General features: G+C 62.0%; 1 protein-coding gene across 1 annotated transcript in view; it reads right to left on the bottom strand.

The window, feature by feature from the left end:
- Positions 1-4,048: 4,048 nt before the first annotated feature.
- GAS6 (growth arrest specific 6) overlaps positions 4,049-17,946 on the bottom strand; it is a 28,458-nt gene continuing 14,560 nt past the window's right edge. The window contains exons 7-15 of the mRNA XM_025000184.2: positions 14,430-14,552; positions 12,985-13,106; positions 12,785-12,903; positions 12,337-12,526; positions 10,449-10,613; positions 9,267-9,435; positions 6,346-6,518; positions 5,196-5,424; positions 4,049-4,475 (exon numbers count right to left, since the gene is read on the bottom strand). Of these exons, the coding sequence (XP_024855952.1) occupies positions 4,324-4,475; positions 5,196-5,424; positions 6,346-6,518; positions 9,267-9,435; positions 10,449-10,613; positions 12,337-12,526; positions 12,785-12,903; positions 12,985-13,106; positions 14,430-14,552 (1,442 nt within the window). The 3' untranslated portion in view covers positions 4,049-4,323. The remainder of the gene's footprint in view (positions 4,476-5,195; positions 5,425-6,345; positions 6,519-9,266; positions 9,436-10,448; positions 10,614-12,336; positions 12,527-12,784; positions 12,904-12,984; positions 13,107-14,429; positions 14,553-17,946) is intronic.

Below are 17,946 nucleotides of genomic sequence, written 5' to 3' on the forward strand. Positions count from 1 at the left end.
ACAGAGGACACGCTCTTTGAGCATGGCCAGGGGACCGTGCGTGCTCAGTTAGCAAGGCACCCATTAGCAGCAGCATTGGGAGCCTGCAGTCACCAGCACCCCCCAGGCCTGCCCTCCTGTTCTGACAGTTCTTCGCCCCCTCTGGGCGTGGGGAGAGCACACTGAGCTGTTGGGAGCAGGCATGCCCTCCCGGTGCCCCGAGAGGAGTGGGCAGGGCCTCACTCCTCAGCAGCTCGTGGATGGCACCTGCCTTTCTCTTTCCTCTTTGCTCAAACTCTTTAATCACGAAACTGAATGACTACTATAAATTGAACAGAAAGCACGCTGAGAACCCCGGTGTAAGCGGCAGCTACTCAGAGCAGGGCCGTCACCGAGGCCGGGGCTGCCCACCCCATCCTGGGCCCACCTGCACGCGGTTCCGCTGTGTGTGGCTTGTTCTCTGCTGAGCTGCGTGCCTGTGACAGACCATGGTGCTCCGCCCTGAGATGGGGACCGTGACTGTCCCTTCGGCTGTGGGTGGCCTTGGCTGGTCTTGGGGTTCCTATGTGTATGTGGGGCTCCCGGTGTGGATTTAGGGTGCACGGGAGACTTGGACTTTGTTGGACAACACCCAGCCCTGGTCCTTGGGGTCAGCCCAGACTAGTCTCAGCTCCAGGCTGCCAAGATCAGGTCCTACTCTACGCGAGAAACTTTCACAGCTGTGGGCGCAGGGGTTCCTTCCTGTGCTGTTTGTGCCCGCATTTCCCCCTTATTGATGAAGCTGGCCCCGTGGACAGACACCTTGGCCACTGGCACTTCCTGTCCTGTCCAGCAGCGTCCGGTCTTCTGTTGGGTCATTACTCACTGATTTGCAGGAGGAGCTCTATCCTTTCTTGGTTAACACGGTTACCCCACGTTAATCGGTCACCGAGGTTCCCGGTGTTTCCTCTTCTCAGCTGGTCTTGTCACGCTCCTTATGCTGCCTTGATGAACAGATGTTCTTGATGATCGCTTGGTTTGTTTGAAGTGGACTTTATTTTTTAGAGCAGTTTCAGAATCACAGCAGTATCACCAGGACGGTGCAGAGGCCTCCGTGCAGCCCCATCAGGGAAGAGCCTCGCTTTTCCCCGCTGTGTCACCCGCTCCTTTGTCGAAGATCAGGCGACTCTTTCTGGGGGTCCGTGTCTGGGCTCTCTGTCTGTCCAGGGATCCACTGTTCACTCTTTTGGCAACACCAGGCCGTATGACTGCTGCAGCTTCATAGTCTTGAAGCTGGGTAGCTTCCTGAAACTTTCCTTTTCTTGAAGTTCTTGATTTTAACATAGCCCAATTTTTAAATATTTTTCTTTATCATGAGTATTTTGTTTTATTATATATTTTAAAGAAATACTTTTAAAAATCCTAGTTCATGAAAATACTCTTTTATCAAAGGGGTCAGCAAAGTTGCTCTGTAAAGGCACAGGTTTGGAGGGCCCACAGCTGTGAATCCACCACTGAGTCCTGACTAGAGCAGCAGAGAAGCTGTAGAGAATTGGAAGTTAGTGAGCAGAAATGTGTGCCAATATAGCTTTATTGAAAAGAGCAGAGGTGCATCACAGTGGGCCCACTGGCTAGAGTTTTACCTTATCTTCTAAATGCTTTATAGATCGCCTTTAGATTTAAATATGTACTCTACTGGAGCTAATAGTATGTGTTGTGTGAACTGGAGTCAAATGTCCCATCTCTGTAGTGCAGAGGTGTCACGGGGTGATTCCCCCAGGGCATGTGCTGCAGTGTAAGAGACGTTTCTGCCGTCACAGTGTCTGTCTATGTCTGGGGGGACAGCAGGCAGCGAGGGCAGAGGTTTCAATGCCACCAAATGCCCTAAGAACAGCCCTTCACACAACAACCATTATCAATTAATCCATACTATCCGAAAACCTAAAAATGAAATGCAAACAAATATTACAGTTCTTCTATTTAAAAAACAAAACCACTGAGGTCAACTCAGACCACATATGACAGCAGCACAGTGTACTGAGCACAGCGGACCCACCCCGGCCCCTCCTCAAGGGAGCACCTCAGACCCACCCCAGCCCCTCCTCCATGGAGCGCCTCAGACCCACCCCAGCCCCTCCTCCATGGAGCACCTCAGACCCACCCCAGCCCCTCCTCCATGGAGCACCTCAGACCCACCCCAGCTCCTCCTCCAGGGAGCACCTCAGACCCATTCTTCCTCCTCCTCCATGGAGCACAGTCAGGCCCACCCCAGCCCCTCCTCCATGGAGCACAGTCAGACCCACCCCAGCTCCTCCTCCATGGAGCACATCAGACCCACCCCACCTCCTCCTCCATGGAGCACAGTCAGACCCACCCCAGCTCCTCCTCCATGGAGCACAATCAGGCCCACCCCACCTCCTCCTCCATGGAGCAGTCAGCTCCACCCCAGCGCCTCCTCCATGGAGCACAGTCAGGCCCACCCCGCCTCCTCCTCCAAGGAGCACAGTCAGACCCACCCCAGCTCCTCCTCCATGGAGCACCTCAGCCCCACCCCAGCTCCTCCTCCATGGAGCACCTCAGACCCACCCCAGCTCCTCCTCCATGGAGCACCTCAGACCCACCCCAGCTCCTCCTCCATGGAGCACAATCAGGCCCACCCCACCTCCTCCTCCATGGAGCAGTCAGCTCCACCCCAGCTCCTCTTCCATGGAGCACAGTCAGGCCCACCCCACCTCCTTCTCCATGGAGCACAGTCAGGCCCAATCCTCCTCCTCCATGGAGCACAGTCAGACCCAGCCCGCTCCTCCTCTGTGAAGCACAGTCAGAACCACAGTCAGACTTACCCTGCCTCCCCGTCCTGGAGCACAGTCAGAAGTCGTGAAGCTCTGTGTCCGCCCCAGGCTTGTGTGCAGTCTGGCCCTGGAGCTGGCCAGCACAGCTGGGAGGTGTCTTGCAGCCTGTGGCTCTGAATTGGCCATAAGCTTTTCTTGGCCGTAGTTAGAACAACCCTTGGAGCCCAGTGGAAGTCTGTATAAACCACGTTAGGAAACAGATTGGGCCTCATTCTCCCTGGAGGGAAGATGAACCCACGGTGGTCAAATGGCCCCGAGAGCTGGCCTCCACCTGTGTCTGTGGTGTCTTGTCCCGGAGCTCAGCGTGTGTCCTGTCTGCTCTCTGGCCGTCCTGGCCTCTGTGAGAGAGGGGGCGGCCAGGTGCAGGCTCCCAGCTGACTGGGGGAACATTCCAGAACATTCCAGAGCCGTCTCCAGAGTAGATGAAAACCAGAGAGCTCGGTGGGAATGCTGTGGTGTCAGGGCTGAGAGGTGGATCAGCCTGAGTGGCTTTGGGCTCCTGAGGCCGCCTGTGGTCAGATGGTGAGCAGCAGGGGGTCCCCTGTGGGGCATGGGCATGACTGTGCTTGCCCCCCATTTCTCAGAGCCATGCTGGCCAGCTCCAGGAAGCCGTGGGTAGCAGGCAAGACCCGAGCAGATGGCGCCCCGACACTTGGCTGCCTGCTTACCTGCTTCAGGATACACTTCGGGGTTTGGTGTCTGAAAAAGAATCACTTTTGAGAAAAAAAGTCTATTATAAAAAACAATCCAGTTTGGGGATGGAGCCAGCAAGTGCTGGAGATGCCCCTGCAGCCTATGCTGTGATGGTGCCCACAGTCCTGGGCGTGTCCTGCTGCAGCTGCTTGGTCTCCCGAGACCCGTGGGTCCCACGCGTTCCCGTGGCTGCCCCCCGCCCGCTACTCCTGGAGCCAGAGCGCGAGGCCCCGCCCACTTGACCTCCTGCAGACCCCGCTCACTGCCCGGCCCCTCAAAATGAGCAAATAGGCCCGCGGTTTAACCGGAGAGCCTCCGAGGCTGGGGGGCGTGTCGGGGAGCCTGCGGTGCTGACCTGCCGTACTTCCAGCCCCGCCAGGGGGGGCTGGCGCGGCCTCTTCCAGTGAAGCAGCTCGTCCCCACCAGGGAAACCTCGGGCAGCAGCAGCAGGGGTGACGGCCCCTGGACTTACGGATGCCCTCAGCGGCTGACTCTGTGACGGCCCGCTGCAAAGCAGCAAGGAGCGGACACCGCCAACACAGAGCTAGAAAGGTTCTGTAAATATTTTATTTTTCCATAGTTTTAAGTCAGAAAGAAGCATCTGGTGATAAAAATAACAGAATTCTTTTCCCGGGTCCGCTCAGGCGGCGGTGAGGTTAGTCCTCTATGTACACGTATGTTACACGCGGGCAGGGAGGCCCCGAGGGGCTCGGCGGGCGAGGGTTCAGTGTCTCCAGCGCGGGCGCGGGCGCGGCCGCCATCCTTCGGGTCGAGAGGAGGCTGCGGCGTGCGTGGGGCGGGGCGTCTGCGGCCCAGAAGCCTAGGCGGCGGGCTCGACGGGAGGGCAGGAGTGGGACGTGATGTCGCTGTGCTTGTAGGCGGCTTCGTCCAGGTCCAGCGCCTTCCGGTTGACCTCCAGCGTCATGCAGCCGCGGTAGAAGGCCGTGACCGGAGCCGAGGTCACGGGCACGTCTGGGCCGCGGGGAAAGAGCAAGTGCGTCTTAGTGGGTGAGCCGCCCGGAGCCTGGGCGCCCCGCCGCGTCTCCGGCAGAGCGTCATCATGCAGCTCAGCCACGAGCCCCGGCGGGCAGCAGACGCCTGCCACCAGGCTTGGCACAGCACCACAGCACCCCGACCCCACAGATGGACACACAGATAGTCACATCCATTAAATATTATCTCCTCATCCCGAATGAGTCATGCCCAGGCCTTCCAGGCTCTCTTATCCTCTTCAAAGCTCTGTTTACTAAAACTAAACGCAGTTGGAGTCTGGCGGCCAAGACAGCGCGCCTCGGTCCGCGACAAGTGGAGACCCGCCTGAGTGGTGGGAGGCCCAGCCTCTCCCATCTCCCCTAGTCTGCTGGGATACCACCTCCAGATGTGGCGGGGGCAGGCTCACCTGGCCTGCTTCCCCAGGCAGCTGGACACCAGGCCTCGGGGGTGGGGCACTGGAGAGCCTGGCTCCCCGTGTGGCCTAGACCCACCATCTGATACCCATGGGGGTGTTCCTGGAAGGTGTGGGGTGGGGAACAGCTTCAGGCCGATGTGTCCCCCCAAGTGCTGTCAGCCTGACCCCACAGCGGCTGGGCCGGGCCCCACACGCTCACACGATGCTGCCACAGACTGGCTCCTCCTGCCTCCCTTCCCTACAGAGCGCCCAGCCCTGCCGGGGGAGCAAGTCGGGGCCCCTACCTGGCAGCCCCCCGATGAAGGTGAGCACGGAGCCCTCCAGGTGTCTCCCGAGGATGGCCAGCTGCTCCTGCAGCCCCGCTGGGCTCACTTCACTCTGGCCCTGGGTGCCATCCACCTCCAGGGTGGCCCTGTCCTTATTCACAGAGATGGTCACCACGTGCTCCTGGCCATCGCAGACCTTGATCTCCATCAGGACCAAGGTGACGCCCTCCACGGCCAGGACGACCAGCTGTGGGGAGAGGCACAGCTGACTGGGGCGGACGGGCTGGTGGCCCCACGCCCGTGGGCCCTCCTGTCCTGCCGAGGTCCATGGGTCTCCTGTGGGTGGGGTCACTTATGGCCAGAGTGTGACAAGGACATGGTTTCTACATGTGTGAATTAGGGGGAGCTGGACCCCCTCCAACGTGATTGAGGACCAACATATAGAGCTGCATGTCCCTGGGGGGGACGTGGAGGAAACACGCTCCGGTCACAGGGCCACACATGCGTCGGTCTGGGCAGAAGTGACCAGGGCTCCCACTGTGTGTGTGGCCAGGACTCAGGGCAGAGCTGCCCCTTGCGTGTGGCGCTGCCACAGAAATAGCAGAGAGGGGCCAAGCCTGGATCTGTGCCCATCAGCTTGCAGCCGCAGTAGGAGGGGAGCTGATGGCTCCCGCAGGTAGGCTGACGTGGGGAACACACCCCTCTTGGGACAGGCGGGAGAATAAACCCATTTCCACTACTCTTGCCTGTTCTCTGAGAAGACAGCCAGCGCGGTGACCAGTGATGGTCAGGGGTGGGGCAGGGACTGTATGGAGGTGACGGCGGCCCGTCCAGGGGCGGATACTCAGAGCCCTGCCTGCCTCCGGGGGAGGCCTGGTGAGGGTCTGGGCCTGTTTGTACACTCACACACGTCATTTGTGAGCAAAATCATTTGGCTTAAATACAAGTGATTAATTCAAATTATCTACACCGCTGGGGGTGGCAGGATGGTCTCCCCACTGCACAGCCAGCCTGCAGGACTCCAGCACCGTCCCTGAGCCACCAGAGGCCATTGAGACGCTGCTGAGAGGTGGGCGCTGGAACTTGGAGGGCGAGAGGTGGGGCTGAGCTTCACGGTGGCTCCGTCTCAGAGCGAGGGTTGGGGGGTGGGGGCAGCAGCAAGCGGTACCTGCTTCTTGAGCTTTTTGGTGGAGTGGTAGTCGACCAGCGCCACGGAGAGGGCCACGGCCTGGTGGTCGCCCACCAGCGCAAGCAGCACCCCGGTGTCCGCGGCAGGGCGGACCCGAGCCACGGCCTCCACTGCCCAGGTGGTCTTCGTCCCGCCGGCAGGGGACATCCGTGCTGCAAGGAAGGCCACGCATCACCAGGCAGTCCAGACAGCGCAGCGGAGAGGTGGCAGGCTGGGCCCCGCGGGGCCCCGGGCGGCAGAGGCAGCGGGAAGCCGGTAGCTCGGGGCTCAGTGGCCCGGCCGTCAGGAACTGACAGGGAGCCCGGCATTGGACTCTAGAGGCCCCAGCCCACCGAGAATAGCCACGTGCTCACTCCTCAAGAACCCCTTTGAGTGGCCACCGGCCGCCCCACCCAGTCTGGCTGGGACCATCCCCTGGGCACCTGACTCCCCGCCCCCAGGACAGGAATGGGGTGGGGCTCAGCCTGCCCACCCATCGCACAGGCTCAGCCCCGCAAACTGAAGGACCGGGAAGGGTTGGGAAGGCAGTGAAAGCTGCCGGACACTGCGTCCAATCTTCCTTCCCGGGCCGCGCTTTTCCGCTCTAATCGATGCTCCGCGGGGCTGGCGCTGCTTACAGGACACGTGTTACAGAACTCGGTAGGCATGTGTGTGCGTGACAAGCCGCCTGCCGTGCGTCACGTATGTCATGCTCCAGAGCACCCTTGGTAGCCGTGGTGGGTCCGGGTCTCAGACGCAAACACCACCTCGTGTCTCCTCCCAGCTGAGCCATGGCTGCTGAAGGGGCCGGAAGGAAACCTTGCCCCCTCGGTTTCTAAGCGTTTCCACCTCTCGGGATGCAGCAGGTTGGCAAGGCCACTCGGGTCAGGCCTTGCCCTGCACTGGTCTTTTCTGCCAGCAGACCGAGAGCCCCATGAATCGTGTGCAGGTCCCCACCCCAGAGAGGGACGTAACGATCAGTTCTGAAAACTGTTCACTGAGCTGAACACACGTAGAACTGGAAAAGGCAACGAACAAAACCCCCAACCCAGCCTTCTCCTCTGTTGCCAAGTCTCCCTGCATCCCTGATGGTGGGGAGAGTGGCGATCTCTGCGGGGTCCCCCAACAGAGGTGGGGAGAGGGGCGATCTCTTCAGGGTCCCCCTGGCAGAGGTGGGGAGAGCGGTGATCTCTGTGGGGTCCCCCAACGGAGGTGGGGAGAGGGGCGATCTCTTCAGGGTCCCCCTGGCAGAGGTGGGGAGAGTGGCGATCTCTGTGGGGTCCCCCAATGGAGGTGGGGAGAGGGGCGATCTCTGCAGGGTCCTCCTGGCGGAGGTGGGGAGAGCGGCGATCTCTGCGGGGTCCCCTGGAGGAGGTGGGGAGAGGGGCCTGGCTGCCAGAAGCGTGTTTGAGGGGCCAGCGCCTCAGCTCCCCTGGGAGGTTTCCTTGGGTGCTGAGGGGTATTACCCGCATGCCCCTTGCCTGACGGCTTCTGGGGCTTTAAGACCCACAGAGTCCAGATCTTTGACCTGCCACTGAGAATGGTGCCTATAACTCCTGACACGTCCCTTCTGTGTCATACTGAGGACAGGACGGCCCAGCCTGAGGCGCCCTAGAGGCGCCAGTCCTGACTGCCGTGTGGCCTCTGCCTTTTCAACCTGCAGATCTAATAAGCCCCGCAGCCAAGTGGCTGCCTCCATGGCGGGCACACAGGCAGCGGGGCCGTGCCGCCAGCGTGTTGCATGTGACACCCACTGCCACAAGGACGCCCCGGGTCTGCGCGCACAGAAGCAAGGGCTGCAGGGGCGGCGTGAGCTCCGTACGAGCTGCAGTCAGGAGTGAAGGTTTCTCCTTGGGTGACCTGGTGGCGCTCATGACAGGTAAAGCCAAGACAGAAATGGGGAGGGGGGAGCAGGTCCCATCTCTGACCCGAATAGACCGTCCCTACGCTTGGGCCACGCAGGGTGGTGAGGGTCACGTGTGCACCTTCAACCGTGACAGGCTCAGAGTCTGGAAACAGACGCTGGGGGCATGCCGGGCAGGGGGTGAGGCACACCTTGCCACCTGAGGAAAGAGGCTCACGGGTCCATGTGCGGTGTCTCCCAGGCCGCGACACAGAGCCACCCGACAGCCTCACGTCAAAGGCCACCAAGGCCGCGCGCCCAGGCACAGCAATGCCTCCGGGCACAGCGGTGCCCTCCTGGGGGCAGAGGTTAACTCTGGCCCTGCCCGAGGAAATCTGGGGAAGTCCTGAGTCCAGGCTCAAAGCGAACCGCTGCGCCCCCACCCCCACGGCCCACACGGTGCAGGGCGACCCCTCAGGGCAGACGTAAAGCTAACGTCCAGGTGCCCACTTATCAGCGTGCAGGGTGACTGATTTAGACTGTTGCTTAATACTAAAGGGCCCTGCTCTACAGAAGCGGGAGGGACTCTGGGCGAACCGCCGTCCCCTGCAGCCACCCTGGCCCCCGGCTGCCCACCCCGCCCGCCCCCCTCTTACTGGGGTCACAGAAAAGCTCCTCTATAGCTTCCGCAGCTGCTGGAAAAGCCTCAGTTCTCTGAGGCACAGTCGCAGCTGGGGCCTTGGGCCCTTCCGTCAGGGGCCTCCTCGTATCTCTTCCTGCTGAGCCTGGAGCACTGGACTCCTGGTGGTTTGGCCCCTCCCCACGGCCCACAGCGCTGTGACCACAGATGCGCTCAAGGGTGTCCCGTCTCAGAACCTTCCTGGAAGCTTCCGCTTCAAGCCCAGCGTCCCCCGTCTCAGCCACAGGCCCTCCGCCGTCCCATTCTCCCTGCAACCCAGCGCCCGGGCCGGCCATCCCTCAGGCACTTGCCCCGGGGGGACCGGCTGCTGCTGCTGTTTCGGGGAATTTGGGCCAGAAGGCCGAGCACAGCCATCCCCTCTCAGGAGCGGAGACTCACCGTAATCCAGGTGGAAGAAGGCAAACCCACTCCCAGGGAAGAAGGACCCCCTCTCGGTCACAGAGAAGCACTGCATCTTCACGTTCGCCTTGACCGTCTCCTGGACGGCGGTGTCCTCACCATCCAGCCAGTGCCAGCTCTTCAGGCAGCCGTCCAGACGCGGGTTCATCTGGAGAGACAGAGACCCCAGTGGCTCCCTGCTGCCGTCCGTCCTATGGCGCCCTGCTGGTCACGCTCGTGGCAACCCACTGCCCGCAGGCATGGACTCTGCTGAGGGCGGTCGGTCTGCCTTGGACCCAGTCAGGGCCGCCCCCACCCCCACCTGCGCCTGGTCCCCCATCAGCTGGCAGGCTCAGGGCGCCTGGTCCCCCTCGGGTGGCAGGCTCGGGGCACCTGGTCCCCCTCGGCTGGCAGGCTCAGGGTGCCGACTGCTGCCTGGAAGGATGGGCAAGGGGACGTGTACACGCCTGTGCTCACACCAGGCCCCCGGAGCACGGCTCCAGCTCAGCCGCACCTGCCACAGCTCTGAGCAGGTCGGGCCAGCCCAGCCTCTTCTGGAAAACCAGGAGGGACTCTGGGGTGTCGGATAGCCCTCAGCCCTCGGGGAGGGGAGACACATTGCGACACTGCCCCCCACTCGGAGCCTCAGCGTGTGGACTCGCCTCCTGCCTGCTGTGGAAACCCAACTCGGAGCCAGGGGCTCTGGCACAGACACCAGCACGCCGGGGGTGAGAAGGGACAGGACTCTCAGAAACGACCAACACCGAGCTCTCATTAGGTCTTACTTCCCCTGCGGGAACCCCAACAGGGTCAACAACCCAAAATGTTCTTGGGAACTGCCCAAAAAAAGTGTTAAAAAGTAAGTTCATTGTTCTTTTTGTGAGAGAATAATTTCATTGTGATTTGTCTCCTCTCCAAAATAGACATTTTCATGATCAATTCAGATGAAACTGCAAATGAGTTTCACAGAAAGAGACAGCAAGATAGGCGAAATAACTGCACCTGCGGCTTGTTATATTCTAGAGACATTCGCCTTTTTCCACATCCTTTGCTAGACCTGGTCAGTGTGGTTAACTGTCCTCCTCACCCACCCAGGGCTCGGACCCTAGGGACTAAGGACGGTGGTCTCTGTCCTCCTCAGCCCCCTGGGCTCAGACCCCAGGGATGAAGGGGAGTGCTTACAGGATGCACGAGGTCTTTCTCCTGGAAGGGGATGCCCCCCACGGTCAGGTTCAGATGGTACAGTCCTCTGTCCAGCTGGAACAGGTCCCCAGCCACGGCGATCTTCATCACAGCGTCCTTGTTCACCTTGATCACCAGGTTCCGCTCAAGCTCCTCGACAGAGATCTGAGGAGCACGGTGCCATAAGGGTGGACGTGCACCTTCTGAAGGGGGGCCCAACCTGGCGTACCAATACCCATCACCACGTGGGGCCAGGAGACCCCCAGCCTCGGGGGTCCAGGCTCACCACCTACACCGCCTCCCTGGCATCCACGGTGTGGCTCAGGCCCTCCAACTCCCCCAGGGGCCGGCTCCACCCCCTCGTCCCCCTTCCTGCGAGGGAGCCTCCCCTCCCCATCTCTGGCCCCGCATCAAGCCTTAGCCAGGGAGCTGCTGCAGGAACCTGGGGTCACTGTCCCCGCGCATCAGCCCGGGGTTCTCTGCTCCACCCTGGCCCTTCACCTCTCTGCCCTCAGCTGAGCATGCTTAGACGGGAGCACAATTTCTACCCTGGCATTTCCTGCAGCCGGGCAGTGCCTGGCACAGACCAGACGCTGAGTGAGCATATGGATTCTCTGTAACACTGCCCCTCTCCCCTGTTCTCCTTGCAGGAGAGTTTAAAGCCTGTCACTCTGTGCTCGGAGCATCTTCCTCAGCCCCAGAAGCCCCTGGTTTCCTTTTCGGCTCAGGTGGAGAAACATCCAGGTGCGGGGTCTGAGTTTGCTGAGGAGGCAAAGTAGGGGGTGGGGGATCTGGTGAGCACCAGAGAGCAGGCAGATCGTCATGGAGCCTGGCCTGCGGCTCAAGGGCCGGGTGTATCTCGGGGTGGGCGGGGTGCTGGGGCCATGCACCCACTGGTCGTGCCTCCCCCAGCCCCACTCCCCGGCAGAGGTCCCGGCGGTGCTCAGGCCCCTTGTGCACCTCAAGCTTGGAGCAGCGGGCTCCCACACATGGAGCGTCCTCAACCCCGAGGACAGCTTCCCCGCAGAGCGACTATCTTATCTGTCCCTTTGCAGAAGGTCTCCTCCTGCTGTCGTGATGGTGCCTGGGGTTTAAGCGTCTAGGAGTGGAGGAGCTGGACCCACTGATGGGGTGGAAACACTAGCAAATGTCTACAGCGCTTTTATTCATGGAGGCCAGGGCAACTTTTTCCATTTTATCTTTACTTCTAAAGGGAAAAAGAATGCTTTTCCCATTTCTCTTTCAAGCACTTACTTCTAAAAGCCCAGTGCTGACAGCTTGGGAGGAAGCCCGTGTGGCACAGGCCACTTTGCTCCAGGCGGCGTGGCACCCACAGAGCTGATGGCCGGAGGCCAGGCCCTGGGCAATCAGGGTGCCTCCGTCGAGAGGCAGCCAAGTGTGAGCCCTGGAGGTCAGCAGGATGGGAGCAGGCCCGGAGGCAGAGCCCAGGACGGTGTCGTGAGTCACGGCCGACCCTGACCCCCACTGAGAGCATGAGGCAGCGGGGCAGGCACCCAGATCTCAGCCCGTTCTCAGCCTCGGGGCAGCTGACAGTCTGAACCGGAGGGTCCTTGGGAACGGGAGCCCTGTGTGCTGCAGGGGCCCAGTGGCTCTCCTGGCCTCAATCCAGCGGCCTGGAGCCCCCACCTATAGGTGTGACAGACAGAAGCATCTCCAGACAGCCAGGCGGCCCCAGTGGAGCTGGTCCACTGAGAACTGTGGTCCTGGCAGTGGAAGCCCAGCTCAGCTTCTGTGATGAGGTAACGCCCGTCAGGGTGCAGGCTTCCTGCCAGGGCCGTCCTGCTGGGGCCGTGCCTGCTGACCATTGAGGGAGTGTACGTGGTGAGCATTGCGGGGTCCTGGGCAGGGCTGCGGGGGCCCCACTCACCGTCTGCCACGAGCCGTGGTTGATGACGGGCCCGCTGCTGGTGACGCGGCCCACGCCCTGGTAGCGGAGCTGCAGCTCCAGCCGGCCAGCCCGCAGGCCCAGCACGATCCAGGTGCTGTCCCGGTGGCCTCCAGCGAAGAACAGGATGCCCTCGGGGTCGAAGGTCCTGAAGTCGAACTCAGCCACCAGTCTGCGGGCCAGTGGGAACAAAAGCATCACCGTAAGCTGCAGCGTGTGGCCCTTCCCGGCATGGGATGGCCCGGCCTCAGGAAGTGCCAGGTGGGCAGGCTGGGAGCCATCTTCACGCTGATGCTGGCAGTGAGTCGCTGGGCAGGGAAGGGCGGCACCAGCCCTGAGACCCGTGTGGCTGTGCTGGGCAGCAGGTCCCCTGACCAGGCAGCCTTGTGCCCATGTCCCCTCGGGGCTGGATGCCCTCCTGCCCTCTCACCTCGTGGGCTGCAGCCGTTTGAAGAGCAGTTTGATCACGGGCATTGCGCTGAACATGCGGCCCAGGTACAGAGAGTTCACGCTCTTGGCCACGTTGAAGGGCACACAGGGCAGGATGTCCTGTCGGGGCGGGGGTGGCGGCTGTCAGGCGGGGGCGCCGAAGCCCGGGCCCTGCTGCCCCCGCCCGCCGCCCGGGACTACCTCGCACGTGCTCATGTCCTGGGACAGCTTCAGGCCCCCGCGCCCGTCGCAGTGGCAGGTGTAGCTCCCGGGGGAGTTGGCGCAGACCTGCTCGCAGCGCCCCTCCACACACTCGTCCGTGTCTGCAACCACAGGGAGCCCCTGAGCCCGGGGGCCGCCAGCGCCTGCCCCATCGCACCTCGGCAGATGCGAGGCCCAGCGTCGAGCCCTGGGCGGCCCAGGTGCGTGGCTCCCACCGGCTCCTTCCTGGGGACACAGCTGCACACTTGGATGGTGGCCGTCAGCACGGCCGGGTCGGCACACACAGGACGCCAGGCTCACGGTTCGGGTGTGGGTTTGTGCCCAGGACAGTGGCCAGGGTCGGGGAGCCGGGATGGCCTGGGGGTTGGGGAGGCAGGCTGGGACCACCCATCTCCTTCCTCGTGGAGGGGCAGCCATGGGCCCCAGGCAGGAAGGCAGTGGGAGGCAGTGTGGCTGTCTGGGCCCCTGGACACAGCTGGGCCAGGTGCACTGGGGGCAGGAGAGAAGGCAGCTGCCCAAGAGCCAGGGCCCTGCCTGCCGCCTCCCTGTGTCTCTGGGGAGTGGCCAGTTGCACGAGAGGCAGGCGCTATATCACACGCATGCAGGGGAGGCAGGGGCCACATCGCACGTATGGCGAGGCGGGGCCACTTCATGTGCGCGCAGGGGAGGCAGGGGCCACGTGCGTGCAGGGGAGGCAGGGGTCACGTGTGTGCAGGTGAGACAGGCCATGTGTGTGCAGGTGAGACAGGGGCCATGTGTGTGCAGGTGAGACAGGGGCCACGTGTGTGCAGGGGAGGCAGGGGTCACGTGTGTGCAGGTGAGATGGGCCACGTGTGTGCAGGTGAGACGGGCCACGTGTGTGCAGGGGAGGCAGGGGCCACGTGTGTGCAGGGGAGGCAGGGGCCACTTCATGTGCACGCAGGGGAGGCAGGGCCACATGTGTGCAGGGGAGGCAGGGGTCACGTGTGTGCAGGTGAGACAGGCCACGTGTGTGCAGGTGAGACGGGCCACTTCATGTGCGTGCAGGGGAGGCAGGGGCCACGTGTGTGCAGGGGAGGCAGGGGCCACGTCACGTGTGCAGGTGAGACAGGCCACGTGTGTGCAGGTGAGACAGGCCATGTGTGTGCAGGTGAGGAAGGGGCCACGCTGCGTGTATGGTGCGGCAGGGGCCACGCTGCGTGTATGGTGTGGCAGGGGCCACACCGCATGTGTGGTGAGGAAGGGGCCACGCCGCGTGTGTGGTGAGGAAGGGGCTACCTCGCGTGTGTGTGGTGAGGCAGGGGCCACGCCGCGCGTGTGGTGCGGCAGGGGCCACGCCACGCGTGTGCAGGTGCTCAGCCCCTCGGGGGGCACACGGCACAGCGCTCCCTGGAGCATGGCGCCCTGTGTGTGCCTGTGTGTCCCACGTGGCCTCAGGTAGGTACCTTGGCAGCCCTTCTCCTGTGAACTGAACACGTAGCCCTCGTCGCAGACACAGGAGTAGGAGCCTGGCAGATTCTGGCACCGCGCCGCCCCGCAGGCGCCCGCGTCCACACATTCGTCTACGTCTGCAGGAAAAACCAGCTGCATCAGGTCCACAGGGCCTGCTGGCAGCCGGCCTGGAAGGAGCTGCTGCCCGCTGGCCAGGAACTGTGGAGAGGCGGCCAGCTCTGCGGGGGGAGCCCAGCCTCGCCTGGCGGAGTCAGTGCAGTGTCCCCCTCCCCCTCTTCTCCTCCCCCTCCTCTGCCCCTTGCCCCCCTCCCCCTGTCCATCCTCCCCTCTCCCCCTCCTCTGCTGTCTCTTCCCTTCCTTCTAACCCTTGGGTTTTCAGCCCCAGCCCAGAAGCAGGGCTGGGGGTGGGTGGGGAGTTTCTGATCGGGGCCTGGTTGAGAAGGCGGATTCCTGTCTGTGGGGCACTGGCTGGCCTGGTGCACAGAGCTGTTGCCTAATTCAAATGACAGTAATCCAGGAAGGTAAAAAAGTACCTCTGGGGCCTTTTAACCCAAGTCCCACCCGCATCCCCAGAGACCCCCCGACCATCAAGCTGACTGCACGGGCCTCACACTGAGGTCTGCCCGAGGAAACCAGCACCACAGCCACGGTCAGTGACCGTCCGGGGTCGTCCTGAGGCTCCTTCCCCTCTGCCACATGGACAAACCAGTATCAGCAGGAGAAACCTGCAGCCAAGAGCTGGTTCCTGAGGAGACAGAGGGAATTTCTAGAAAGTGCAACTGGTACTTCAAATAAGATCTGCCCGCAAAGACTCAGAGCTACTCCTGACTTTGTCACAAGGGCAGCTCGGCAAACATTTCAGATGTGGAAACTAAGATTCCTCCCAGAGATGGCGGGAATGATCCACGTGCTCCCCGCAGGAAGCCTGTAAACCCGCAGGGCCCCCACTGTCAGTGCCGGCAGGCACTGCAGGAGCCAGGCTGGGCCGAGCCCACGTGAGCCAGGCTGGCAGTGGGTCCAGACCAGCCCCCAGCTATTCAGGGGTGGGAGGTGCCAAGCAGAGTCCCCAGGCAGGCAGGCACCACACTCACACTGGGGGCCATGGGCAGGTACCCCGCACCATGCTGGCTCAGCAGTGCCAGCCCCCGCCCTCAGCTGCCGATACTTCAGCACAATCGTAGGGAAAGCTCACAGCCCACCCTGCAGTCTTGCTCAACCTAACTGGCTCCACGAAAGCTCACGATGAGCAATGACTGGCCTCTGGGTGGTCCCCTGTTGGCAGCCAAGAAAGTGCCCAGAGACTCATCCGCAAAGGCTGGGCAGCGCTTCAGAGCAGACCCCAGGAGCCCAGCCCCACGGGTGCAGGGTCCCCACCCCCTCGCTCTCAGCATCTCAGGGCTGACCACAGAGGACATGATGAGACTGTGCCTCACTGCAGGGCTGCTAAGGAAACAGTGACACCAGGAGAAAGGCAGGTATCGGGCCCGCGTCTGCAGGCACACCCCGAAACCGGCATCGGGGCGGGGCCCGTGCCAACATGCTAAGTAGCGACCAGTCCTGCTAACGGGAGGCACAGGGCCCGCCCTGCTGTCCTGCAGCCAGGGATGCGGGATACTTGGATTCACTCAGAGCCGGAGGCTGCCTCACCCCTGGGTGGTCTGCGAGGTCGACCAGAGGTTCAAAGCCGGCCCTCGGGGTTTTCCAAAGAGGGCGCTTCTCAGAGCGGTGACAGTTCCTGGGGCACCCACACGGACAGCACAGGGCTTCCCTAGAATCTGAGCCCCGCAGTCTGGGCCGGCCCTCAGGACTGCCCCGGCAGCTGTGGGCACAAGAGAGGCTGAGCCTGAGTAGAGAAGGGCCCCTGGAGAAGTGGGGGGAGAAGCCCTTGGGTCCCTGAGCACCACCCTCCACACCCCACAATGACTGCCCTATGACACAGCCTGCCTGGAAGTGCGTTCTTAGGGGGAGGCAGACGGCTGTGAAGAGCGGGGGATGGGACCCGCCACCGGGACACGAGGAGGCCTCCCGCGTCTGGTCAGGCCCGGGAGGCACCGATGTGCATGGACTGGAGGCGGTTTCTCCAGATAAGAGAGCCGAGCCGCGTCTGTGCTCAGGGCCCCCCTGGGGCTTCCAGACCCCGGGCCCTGACCCCTCATGCTGCCGTGACAGATGGGAATTCATGGGGAGAGGGAGGTGGGCAAGCGAGTTGCCTCTGGGAGAGAGGGGGTGAGAGAGGGGTGCCTCTGGGGAGTGGGCAGCTTGCAGTGGTTTCTTGGGGTGCCCCGGGGGCTGGCTGTGGGGAGCCCCAGACTGACTGCAGAAGTGGGGGGGCAGGGTAGCTGCCTTCTGCTTCACTCCAGAGCAGACCTTTCTCAGAGGAAGGCTGGTGACTGGAGCCTTGGGAAGCCAGTGGGGCGGGAGTGGTAAGGTAGGATCCTGGAGGCCTCGAGCAGAACCCTGCAGCACCCCCACGCCCCCCACCAATAAGCACGAAACAGCAGTTCTGATCAGGACCACGGTCACACTCAGTGTCGGATGAGCATTTCTGAGGAGGTTTACAGAGGCTGTGACTGCCGCTGCAGGCAAGAGGCAGACTGCACGAACAGCAGACTGCAGATGCCGGAAGCGGCTCTGTCTTGAGCAGGACTAAACCTGTGGCCTCGACAGAATGGGATTCACACTACCGCTCCCGACAGTCTGTCTCTGTGGGCATCAGAATCGTTTGTTCTGCCCGTATGTGTAAGGAGGCAACTGAAACCGTCAGCAAAGAGATGCTCCAGGCCTACATAGACATCACTCCCTCTGAGAGCGTGGCGCCCGTGTCAGCAGCAAGTTACAGAAGACAGACCTCCAGCTCAACCCCTCAGAGACGCAGTGATGTTCTGGTAAGTGCGCACTTGCGAGCAGCCCTTTGCAGGACTCTGCCCTCAGCAGGAAGCCCCCTTTCTCATCACTTTAGCAAAACTGCGTTGTAACCAGCTTTTAACCAGGCCCTGCCCTGCTTGCCTGTCTCTGGCCCAAGCACACCTTCACACAGCACCTTGCTTAACTTAATGGTTCTTTGTGCAAATCAAAGAACTAAAAATAAACAACAGATGACCTGATCTCTCCCCCAGCTTCCCCTTCAGTAACCTCGCGAACAAACGGTGTGACCGAACAGTAAGACAGTGCCTGGAGGGGCCGTGAGGAGAGCTGAGGGGCCTGCACTCTGTGCGGGGAGCAGGACGCTGACCCCAGTCTCAGTGGCTAATAAGGCTCCTTCCCGCATCCCTTTAAAAGCTCTCAAGGCTGAGCCGAGGCTTCGGAGGTGGTTTTGGGGGCTGCTGAGCCCACCATCTCCTCAGCACTCTGATTAAAGGCACCTTCCCTTTCTACCATTTGTGAGCTCTGATCCTGTAGCAGTGAGCAGTGGGACCCCAGGCGTCCTGCCCGCACCTCCTCACAAGGCGTCCGGGGCCCTGAGGTCAAAGGAACGTCTGCAGGCTCCGTGGCCAGGAAGGAGGCCCAGCG

The sequence above is a fragment of the Bos taurus genome, chromosome 12 (genome assembly GCF_002263795.3).
Source record: "Bos taurus isolate L1 Dominette 01449 registration number 42190680 breed Hereford chromosome 12, ARS-UCD2.0, whole genome shotgun sequence".
NCBI classification, from domain to species: domain Eukaryota; kingdom Metazoa; phylum Chordata; class Mammalia; order Artiodactyla; family Bovidae; genus Bos; species Bos taurus.